This window comes from Oculina patagonica, chromosome 6 (genome assembly GCF_052425735.1).
Source record: "Oculina patagonica isolate OP01 chromosome 6, crgOcupat, whole genome shotgun sequence".
Lineage (NCBI taxonomy): Eukaryota > Metazoa > Cnidaria > Anthozoa > Scleractinia > Oculinidae > Oculina > Oculina patagonica.
This window is the reverse complement of record NC_135763.1, coordinates 23065534-23077363: the sequence shown is the minus strand read 5'-3', so window position 1 is coordinate 23077363 and position 11830 is coordinate 23065534. Positions and strand designations below refer to the sequence as shown.

The following is an 11830-nucleotide window of genomic DNA, read 5'->3' as shown; positions in this document are numbered from 1 at the left end:
TTGCAAAACTGACACATCAATCTCATAACATAACAAGAAACAAACCAACTAACAGAATATTTTTAGTTTAATTGTTAAAACAGGCTACAGGCTCTTCTCTTTGTCTACCATATTATTTCCTTTAATTTTTAACGATGCTTTTGCAACTCTTTAAAATAACTAGATCTTAAGTCTAAACCTACACCAGATCACAACCTAGCATTGATAATCTGAACAAACTCGGGTTTCAGAGATGCACCTCCAACAAGAAAGCCGTCGACATCACCTTCTTTTGCTAACTCTTGACAGTTCTTGGCATTCACAGAACCTGTTTAAAAATGAAGCAAAAACCACGTTGTTTTCTGTTGTTTTGCAGCTTATACCTCAGCAGTCCTCATTTGTCTATTTTTTGGCAATTTTTTTTAATAATTTCAGACCCCGTCCATGCAGTAATGCGTTTTCGTCGATGCGCTTTCGCCTATCATCAACACTGATATTATCGAAAAGGCAGCGTTTTCAAGACCCTGTTTTCGCCGTACACACCGAAACGATAGGGCTGCGTTTCTCCACTCTGAACAGCGTTTTAAAATGAATGTGTTTCGAGAAACGATAGACGTTTACGAACATGGAAACGCATCGACTAAAAAAGCATCGAAGAAGACGCATTTGTGTTGACAGGGCACGTAGTCTCCTACATGTACAACAAACGCTACCGTGGGTTCCAGAGGGTTTTTTTTTTTGCGGTGACAAAGAGCGGCGAAGCCGCGATCGTCGAGAGAGTGGCGAAGCCGCGATCAAGGGTAAACAAACGCTGCATATTTGTGAAAACCCATAACGTCAAGTAAATAATAAAGATGGTGAATTTTAAGCTCGGTGATAAATAATTAAAATGAATTTTTCAACAATGACACGAGCATGGGACAAGTTCCCGACGGGAATCGAAACCATGGCCTCCCAGATACCGGTTGGGCGCTTTAACAAACTGAGAGACTTGTGGTGAGCTGGGCCATTTACTAGGTTGGCCACTCGTCCTGCATACTGCTAGGATCAGCAATGTCGACATCATCAAGTTTGAAGTAAAAAATAAAGATGGTAAATCAGTTTTAATAAATTCTTCAACAGACATGAGCATGGGACAAAGAAAACTTCTGAGTCCGCGACGGGAAAGATCCTAGAAGTGTGCAGGACGCGTGTCACATAACAACCTAGTAAATGGCCCGGCTTACCACGAGTCTCTCGTAGCTCAGTTGGTTAGAACGCCCAACCGGTCTCTGGGAGGCCATGGGTTCGATTCCCGTGGGGGACTCAGAATTCTTCTTTGTCCCATGCTCGTGTCATTGTTAAAAAAATCATCGTCATTAATAACGACAATTTGAGAATCATAGGCGAGCAATACGTGCAGAGCGGTTATATAAGTACAATCCTTTGCACGCATTGCATGCCTATACGTATATGAAAGGGAGAAGGAGATTTGTTCACAAGATAAAAAATTATGGAAAGTAGGCATACTTTGTTTCATCTAAAACTTGCAAAGCCTTTTAAATATTTTTCTTTGACAATTTGTTGAATAATCAAAAAAATCATCCCGCTCAATTTATTATTATCAATTTTGCAGAATAGTGTGTGATTTTAGCCAACTCAGCCTATGGACTCATTGGCTAAGTATCAGGTCATATACCAAGGGATTTTGCAGGATAATTATTAAATATTTAACTTGTATTACAGCTTACCTCCATAGATAATTCTAGTTGAACTAGCAACAGCTGCTGACACATTATCTTTGAGCCAGCCTCTAAGCTGATGATGGACTTCCTGAGCCTGCAATCAATGACTCAAATATTATCTTGACTATTTAATGTCAACAAACTACACCATGATATTACATATACATAATATGCTTTCAGTTGGTTATAATGTTTCTTAAATAAATTTTTTTAAAATATAGCACTTTCAATAATATTTATGGGGGGTTAAGTGTATCTGTCCTGAAATTATAGGTTTATTAAAAATATTTTTATAATTTATTGTAAAGTGCTCGATCAGTCCTATGTGATGCATAGCAGTTGTAGTACCTTGTTGTTCATATCTGATAAAACAAGCTGCAGAGAGCTAACTTTGGAACCCAATTAGCAAATGACTGTTAAGAGATATTACTTTATAAGAATATAAAGGAATTATCTGATTCAGTAGAGCAAGGATTCATGAATCATCTTATGTCTTATCAACTGACTGGGCATTCAATAAGATTTGAAGTAGTTGTTTGTGCTGCACCCATCAATCAGTAAGGAATGTAAGTGTCAGGTGTTATTAAAAGTCTGCAACATTTCTAAAACCAAGTTATCTATATTCCAATGCACATTCCTAACTTTATTTCAGGTGAGTCAGCAGGATGGTATTCTTTTTACCTGCTGTGGTGTGGCCACAACTCCAGTGCCAATGGCCCAGACTGGTTCATAAGCAATCACCACTTTACTCCAGTCTGTAACGTTGGCTGCAAAGAAACAACAACATCTGCAGTGTTGGTCAGTTGATCAACAATTCTACATTAGTTACAGTCTTTAATGATTTGAACTATGGTTAAGGACTGTTGTTGCATTGGTGACTTTTATCAGCAAAGTAACAACTAAGGGGGGTGACTACCAATTTGTTGCTAAGGAAGGTTTCTAACTGTCATATTCTGTAAACCAGACCTCATATGATTGGGTAAGATTTTGCACTTATTCCTTCAACAGTTTCAAATCAGGGCCCTATTTGACAAGTCAGGTGACAAGAACAGAAGAAGCCCTTAAATGCAAACAGCATATAAACTTGAAAATATAAATCAGTACCACTTTTTTATGAAATTCGCATTTTTAAAAAAGTTACAGTGTCTCTACCTTCTTTTCTCTGAGTTTTAGGGATTTTAAATTCTAACAATCAGTTTGGGACTCGGCACTTGTTTTGCACATGCAAGGATATATTTTTAAAGCACATGCCCCCTCCCCCCAAAAAAAATCACTATTTAGCATTACAAAATGCTCCAAGATCGATCCATAGTTAAAAGGATCCCCTCTTAAGTGGCATTATGGGAACAGCCAGACCACAGACATACCAGAAATAGCCTTAAGTTGTCTTGACACAACCTCCATAGTTTTTCCAGCCTCTCTCTCTGATAGCAGTTCTCCAATACAAGCTATCACTTTCAATCCTTCTGATAAAGCATGGGCCACCTTCTCGCCAATCAGCTAATGAAAATAAAATGGTTACAAGATTAGACAAGTGTTTATACAAAGAAAAACCACAAGAGCTAAATCACAGTATGCAACGAGAAAGTGTTACTGTTCATACACTTGATTCAGGATAGTGTCTTTAGTCAAAGAATAATGTTTGTCTCAATCTTGCCATTTGAAGTAGCCATTGTATGTCTTGAAACATTGAAAAGAATTGGCCCATGTATTCATTGAGTTATGGATGCAATTGGGAAGTTCTTCCAGACACATTCATAACTTGAATGATATAGGTGCTTATGTAGCGCATTTACAAAGCTCAATGCCCTTCACAGTTAGAATTGAATGAGACCGGACATCAGCATATAGATAAACAAAACTTGATATGCTAAGCACAGAACATTCAGTTGTCAGTATTCAAATGGTAACATAATGCCTTTGACTTCCATGTTAAAACTTATCCTTAGGAAAAAAAATATTATTCACATAGGGGGCGATGGATGGCAAAGCTGAGACTTTGTGGGACTGGGAAACTACCGGTAACATCCTTTCTGTCAGTCTGAGACTTTCTTAGCCTTGCAAAAGGCATTTAGACTTTGAGACCCATGAAATGTGACACAAATTCCATCAGAAGCATTATTATTGTTTGAACAACACCCCTCCAGCTTGTGTCTTTTTGTAAATTTTAAAACTAGTGAAAATTAAGTGCAAGAAGCGTAATGTTTCATGTCTTGCATTTTTGAAGAATAACTTATAGTAACAGTATATAAATATTAAACTATTCGTCACCCCTCCACATAACACAAAATTTAACTGTCCCTTGTGTCTTATTGTGAATTTTGAACGTAGTGCAATTTTGAATGTCGTTGCATGTCTTGCATTTTTGGACAAGAATTTATAAATAAATAAACAAAAATTAAAATAAACTAAATAGAGGATAATAATGGTTGCGCGGAGATATGAAATTTATCTTCGAGTGTTCAAATCGATAGCTCACGAGTGAGCGCAGCGAACGAGTGAGATATTGGATTTAAACAAGAGAAGATAAATTTCATATCTCCAAGCAACCATGTATTATTCTTTTTATTATATAAACCTACTAATTTCGATGTTTTTTTTACGATTTTTCGAAGATTTTCGGCCATTTTCCGAAGATTTCCGAAAATTTTTAGATATGTTGTCCGAAGGTTGTGCGAATGATTCCGAACATTTTCCGAAAATTTCCGAAGTTTTCCGAAGATTGCCGAAGATTGCCAAGGAAGATCTGAAGATGTTTCGACTTAAGATCGATTTACTTTGGTCCATTGAGCATTGAAACATGGCAAACTCTGCAAGCTGATTGGTCAAAATGATATCACACATGTGTGGGTATCATTTTTATCCACACATGTGTGATACCATTTTTCTCGATTTGCTACCACTCGCTAAAACACTGCAGTTTATATAATAATAATAAATAGACCATAGAGTTGAACTTTGCACTACAAAGAACAACACCAGCTAGTAGTTAGATCAGGATTTGGAACCCCGCAACCTCTGGATCAGTGCTCTAATCACTCAGCTCCGCTGCCTCAACAAGAACCTGTATCAGCAAAAGTAAAGTTTTGGGTGCCATGTAGGTTTAAAATATCTCACCTCATCACTCTCTTTAAAAATATTCCGTCTCTCAGAATGTCCTAAGATCACCCAATTACAGCCAACATCTTTGATCATGGCAGGGCTAAAAAAACACATTTTGCAAAATCAGCCATTACCTAGCCTGTGAATGCAGATTTTTGCCTTTTGACTCACAGCAGTGAAAGCAACAGGCAAAAATCCGTCTGCATTATTAGGCTTGACAGTTGTCAATGGGATACATGTAAATTTTGTAGCACATTTCTACACTTGGAAGCAAGCTACATGAAGGTATCCTAGTGCCAAAATTGAATTCCCTTTTTCTAAAAAAATTAACATCATTGAAATCATGAATGCATCAATCCAAAGCTAAATGGCAAAAAGCCAATTTAGACTGGCAAATAATCCTGTGATCTGTCATTATGAAACCTGATGATTGACAAAATTTGGAAAAAATGGGTAGCTGATTAGTAATAAGGGTTTATGCTAACATGAAAGACTGCCTTTTTAAAATTGTTTCAGTTTGGTGAAGCAACTTTGCCATGAATTCACCTTCCACTGAGTAGATGGAATGTTTTTTTCTGTCTCTAGATATAGAAAGTGTCAAAACATTTCTGTGGCATGGTTTGTGAAATTATACCATAAAATTCCAAAACATGAGCCCTTGGCTTTGTTTTGCTCAACATCCCTTGAGATACGCCTATTTTATGGGTATGGGTATGGGGGAGGGGGAGGGGGTGGTTGGATTAAGTCAAGTCAAGTCAATATTTATTCACACGGTAAAAAGAATCTTCAGTTAAGCTATAAAAAAATTTAAAAAAAGCATAACACTGTTTTACATGGATTACTATTTGGGAAGAGATACACACAAGAATACTACATAGTTATACTCTCTAAGCATAATATAAAACCCCCAAACAGTCCTATAGTTGCTCTGAGCATTCTCTTGCAGTGTGAAATAAAAAAAAAACAGGTCCTACAATCAGGGGCTAAGTTATTTCTTTCTTTAACAGCTACTTTGCTTTTATATTCTGAGGGCTCATCTTCAAAAGGAATTTGTGTTTGAGGGCTCATATTCAGAAGGAATTTGTGCTTTAGATTTGGGGGTATATTATTTGGGGGGGGGGGGGGCAGAGGCCTTATTTTCAGAGTTTTACAGTATGACTGGAAGTTAATAGTCTGTTGTGGACTTTAAGATTACAGGTTTGAATTTCAGGCATTCTTCATGTCCTGATGCAAAACCTGATTTTCTTATTTTTCATGAAGTAAAAAAGCTTAAGGTGAAAATAAACTACTGATACAGTGTGTGTCTTTTCTTTGTAATAGCTTAAGTTTATAATCAGAAAATGAAATATATTTAAGCTTCTACTGCTAGGTGGATTATATTTGCCGGGCCAAAATTATGCTCCATATGGTACTTTTATCTTATACCTAATTTCTCCTGTGAAAGCTCCATTGGAAACTTTGTAACAATTCTGAGCTGAAACACCAATGTCTGACTTGATTGCTGCACAGACATAATCCAGGTAGATGGATGGTGGAGCAACTACAACTTCTATATAACAAAACCAAGCAAATATCACAAGATATTAAATTTACTTGGCTAATGTGGCCAAAATAAACCTTTCAAATTAACATATTTTATGCTTCCACAAGCATAAGACATGCACATCATCGTATACCACTAGGGAATTTTCAACTATTCTATATCCTGCACAGATTGAGGACAGACCTGTATGCAATCGATGTAGATTTTAAACTATAAATTATATTTATTTTGTGCTTGCATAATCATATCGTAATTTTTAAACTGATCTATATACACCAAAGGTAAAGAAAATTGCCCCTTAATAAACACAAAACTAGCAACACAGCAATTAGTTGGCAGATTTAATAGTTTCATCTTAGCCATCTTAATATCTACCAAGCTGATTCGATAGGGGACGGGAGGGGGCGTGCCATGGGAGAGAGCCTGGGTACTGGTATTAAAAATGTTTCTCAAAGAAACGAAATAGTTTTATCACTAAAAACCAGTTTTAATATGATGAATAAATGTTAATTATCAACGCACTTATACACAATTTGAGGACCTAGCGGTGGTTCATTATTTTACCTTGACCAATAATAAAGTACGTCTAGATCTGACACTTCTCGGCACCAGATTTGACCACTGATTTGACTTGACATTTACAACCCCTCAAATAGCTTGAATCGTTTTTTCTTTAGAACTTCTACGCTATTTGGGAATTTGGTAACTTTTGTTCACTTTTATGGGTTACATGTTAACTTTCATTAGCTAGTAAAATATCTTTAGCTTTAAATTTGCACAAGGATGTGCTCGATGCCCGGGGCTCCATGGCAGAACAAACCTGTGGACGGAGTCAGATCGCCTCCAGCCAGATTCTTTAAAATTTCATCTATTTTTGCTTTACTCCCGTTCATCTTCCAGTTACCACCCACAAAAAACTTTCTTTCCATTGTGGATTGCTGTGCAAAGGTGCAGATCGCTCGAAAAAGATCGACAACTCGACGGACGGACGTGGACCGGTTTTCTCTCAAGGGTCTAGTGGTTACGCTGCCTCTGAGCGCGGGCTCAGATTAGACACCAGCTTCCCATCGCGGCAGCTTCACGGCCGGAATTGCTACCCGGTACTCGGAATTGGCCGGCTCAGGACTGCCCTTACATAATTTCTCCCTAAAAGTCCATTGGGCTATGCTCTGGATTCAGAATTCATTAAGAAAGAATTCTCCCAAAGAGGGTACCGACTTTAAAATGTAGATGACCACACCACGCAGATTTTTCAAACCACTGCGGGAATAAAGACATGTTTTGGCGTGCTTAATTTCAAAGAAGCGTTTGGCATTTTGTTTTGGAGGTGTCTGTCCAAGAGACAGTTCACAGTAAATGCAAGGAAAAGTGGTTGCTGTTCCCTCAAACTTGAAAGCTAGTGCAGCCAATCAGCTCCCTTCGTCAGGGTCACTGGCGCACGCGCTATTACGTCATAAACGTGTTGAACGTTTTAACGCAAGATTTTCGTAGCGAAATCAGTCAGTTTCATTTCGGATTTCTATTTTATCGTTATTACAGTTATTTGCGTCAGTTTCAAAAGATGGGTTGTGCTTTTAGCCGCAATAAAGTTCGTGTTCCACGAATCTTTAGGAGGAAAAAGGTGAGTTCCATTGCAATGCACACAAAAAAAAAACAGCACTGAACCGAGAAAAAATTGCGCGTGTTCAATTCGCGGATAGTAAAAAGCTGACCGACATGTTTAATTTCTAAAAAAAGTTTGCTTTTACACAAGTCGAAGCAATAATCACTCAAGATTAACTTGTACTTTTTTCTTCAGGGTTCAAGGACCAAGAATTTCACAATTTCAACGCCGCCGAAGGTTATATACAGCTCAACGCGTGATGTCAATTATCCAACACCCAGCGAACGACCTGCCACGCCCAATAACAATTACACAGCAGATTGGAACAAATACACTCCGGATGTTGCCCCGAGTATTTTAGCGTGGCTAATCGGGGCTAAAGACTGTCACGAGGACAGCATTCCTGAATTAGGTAAGTTAAGTTTTCAGTCAGGTTTATTTACATTACCCGAATGATTTAACCGTGGACAGCTGTCTCGACCTGATTAGATTTTTACACAGATCCTAAGTAAACCAGCAGCATTTTCGTTTGCGGTCCCATGCTTCAGTGTATTATTATCTGATTAGTTAATTAATTATCCATTTTATTTAGTCGAGAACAAATAATAATGCGCAATGTTTATAGTCCAGTAAGCGGTTGTTATGGAAATCATAAGTAAGCGCGCTGCTCAGCCTACTCGCTGGCTCACCTTTGTGTCACGCGCGCGAGCGGTAAAGCCGTATGCTTGCTCACAGTCTCATTCAAATTCGTCAGTAAGACAGTGCAGTTAGATAATCGCTGTTTCAAACTCTAAAAAATAAATTCATTTTCCCTTTGACCAGCGGTCGAAAAACGAGCGATCCAGGGAAGTGGAAGTCCCGTTTTTGCGCATGCCTAGCTTTCAAAAACATGGCTCAACGAGCTCTTTAGTGTTTTACTTCCAGCCATGTTTGTTGTTTTCAAAACCAATCATAATTGATTCTGTAACGAAACTTTCGAGGTACGAGATTGATATTCACCTAGCGCGAGAGTCGTATAAGAACATCGAGTCGAGTGCAACGAGGTCCGTACAGAGGTCTATACAGAGGTCCGTACAGAAAGACCGAAGTCCGATATTTTCCTAGTACCTTCCCCGCAAAAAAGAGAAAAACAAACATCCCAAAACAAAATAAACTCTTCAAGTACTTGAGGTTTCTATTGCTTACCTTATACATTATTGTTTTTATTCCCTTTCTAACAGCCTACACTAACAAATTCAGAGAGACCAGTTGCAATCAAGAAAGCAAGGAAAGGCATGTTGTTTTACCAGCTTGTCTTGACTACCAAGGTATTACTCATTCTAAAAACAAAACTACCAATTTTTTTTCTGTCGGGTTATACGGGAGGCATGTATCTTCTTATGTGTTCTCTTTTTTTGCCATTTGACATTCTTCGTATAAACGCTTTGAAATGCAAAAAATGCATTAATAAAAAATAAATAAATAAATAAACGCTTTGAAAGAAAAAAGACATCAACAGACTACCTTTAGTCCTGCGAACGCGTATCTAAGAAAAAAAATACTGATTATGACTCCTGATATATATTTTTCTAATATTTCTCTTTTTATTTTTTACAGGTTATCACGAATATGGTTTTCATTTATTTACTTTAAATAGTTCACTTTTTAACAGCACTGTTCAAGACATGAGCCTCAAGTAAGTTTCTTTTTCGTTGTTGTGGATAAGGAGAATAAAGCTACTGCTTTCATTAAACTCTAAGTATAGGCTCAAAAATATTCTTATCCTTGTTTTACTGCAGACTTGTTTCTGCTGCACTTTTTAGTCTTTTAAATTTTAAATGATATCCGAAAACTGGGAACGAGTTGTAAATGAGGTGAACGGTTGATGGGAAGAAAAAGGAAAGTCACCCTCCCATTTTCTCTTTTGCACCCTTTTGTATATTAGCAGGTTACTGGTAACGAGTAAGATCAAATCATACGTTCTATGATGTGAAGTTGTAGTCGATAGTCTCGTTTGCTTTACCTTTACAGGCATGTGTATAAGCCACTTTAAAAACGAATAGAAATCTGGTGCGAGTCTCGTCTAGCAGTCGCTTGTGGGACCGTTACAGGGGACAATATGGCTTCTCATCTTTTGGGCTGGTTTTGTTCACGGTCCCACAAGTGATTCCCTCCAGATTTCTCTCGTCTCTAAAGTGGCGAAAAGACTGAAGACTTGAAAGATAAACTGTTTTAAAACTACAAAAATTCTCAGAGACAAGCATAATATATATGTTATTGATGTACTACGTTTACTTTTTACTGAGTTGATGTTATAATTTATAATTGTTTCTTTTCTTCTGTGAACACAGCTGTATCCCGGAAGCTATCGCTTCGGTGCTGAGCGACTGTGACGAACCATTTATCATGGTGTACAAGAACAAAGAAAACAAAACAACCTACCTACCAGACCCCCCAGCCTGGGGAATAGATGTCCTAGGCAAGATTTGTTCTCGGTAGGTTGAATGTTTCCAAAGTTTAATGACTATTAATGCTAAACAGATGGGTATCGTTCGTAGAAACTGCGGAGGTGGGGGAGGGGGACAAGTGGAAGGGTTCAGCCCCCAACAGTCTGAGTAAAATTGGCTGATAGAAAGGTGAGCATCATTAGCGCACGGCGGAAATGACATTATTCTGATAAGAAATTTAAATTTAAAGAGTTGCACATAAATAGCCGATTAGAAACTCGCAATCTGTGGAGAGGAGTCAAACCTAAGCCACATTTTGTAAGAATTTGATTTTTTGCGAAGAACAATTCTTGAAAGTATTATTGTGGTAAATTTTCTGTTTAAGGGGAAATAAATGAGTGTATGAATATACTTTTATTTGAGCAGTTGAGTGTCGATACTGAAAAAGCAGTAGAGAATCACTGAATGGAGATGCTATACATTAAATTAAAAAAAAAAATTATTCTAATATTAAAAATGCTAAAACTTGCAAATTGTCGTTAAAAAATCAACACCATTAAGTTTCCGTATTGTTCTGATAAGGGTCTCTTTTACATCACAGGTTTGGAGAACAGCTCTTACGAGTTGTTTTATACCAACCGTCGTGGTATATCCAAGTTATACTCGACGAGCAACCAATCAACAGCCGTTTTAGCTTCAGGTGAGAGGAATCATTGCGATATCTTGGTAAATAAGAAGGGAGATAAGCAAACGCTTTCAGTCGACGCCCTGTTGGGGTTTTTCAAAACCTTTTGTGTTTAGAAGTTTTGCCCTACGCGTTGAAATGGAAAAAAATTAGATATGGAAATGCTACTGTCTATTATCGATTCACTTTTTGTAGTACAGTAGACAATTCTAAAGCGTTTAACACTGACTTTATTTGGGATTATTTTTCTAGTACGGAGGTCAGAACCAAGCTGCGAGTCACGAGTGACTTTAAAGAACTGGCCAAACTGACAGGTAAGGTAGACTAACTACCTTCAGTTGTCTTCCCGTTGTTGATGAGATGTTGATCTGTTTTAAGACTGTTGAGAATCACGCGAGCAGCAACCTTAGTGGATATATGTATGAGTAAACATATTGTAAGTTACGACCTCCTTTAAATGAAATTTACTTCAAAGCTTGTCTTACTATATACTGTTCTATTATTCTCTTTACAGGCTTCCCTGGCGAAATAAAAAGAACACGGACACTTTAATTAGAAATAATGTTTGTTAGTCAGAGAAAGTTAACTGTATGTGTCTTTCGATTGTATGTCAGTTTATGTAATGCAATGTAAGAATATTAGGAATGAATCTACTAGGTGCTTAGATCCCACCAATAAAAAAGAATTGAAAAACAAGTCGACAGGACTGAAAAACAAAGTTGATAATACAATTACAAATAAAACTACCTCCACTGTGTGTATATGTTT

The 11830-nt window shown here is 37.5% G+C and overlaps 2 protein-coding genes across 2 annotated transcripts; one reads left to right on the top strand and one right to left on the bottom strand.

The window, feature by feature from the left end:
* Window positions 1-49: 49 nt before the first annotated feature.
* On the bottom strand, window positions 50-7379 carry LOC144657179 (triosephosphate isomerase-like). The gene is made up of 7 exons (XM_078517491.1): window positions 7169-7379; window positions 6231-6354; window positions 4821-4905; window positions 3071-3203; window positions 2385-2470; window positions 1710-1797; window positions 50-307 (listed from the first exon to the last, which is right to left on the bottom strand). Exons 1-7 carry the CDS (start codon window positions 7275-7277, stop codon window positions 189-191), a joined length of 744 nt encoding a protein of 247 aa, XP_078373617.1. The 5' UTR covers window positions 7278-7379; the 3' UTR covers window positions 50-188.
* A 100-nt stretch (window positions 7380-7479) lies between these two features.
* On the top strand, window positions 7480-11808 carry LOC144657176 (uncharacterized). The gene is made up of 8 exons (XM_078517489.1): window positions 7480-7969; window positions 8147-8363; window positions 9172-9258; window positions 9548-9626; window positions 10282-10425; window positions 10979-11077; window positions 11315-11376; window positions 11577-11808. The coding sequence occupies exons 1-8, from the start codon at window positions 7910-7912 to the stop codon at window positions 11612-11614; spliced, it is 786 nt and encodes a 261-aa protein (XP_078373615.1). The 5' UTR covers window positions 7480-7909; the 3' UTR covers window positions 11615-11808.
* Window positions 11809-11830: the final 22 nt, after the last annotated feature.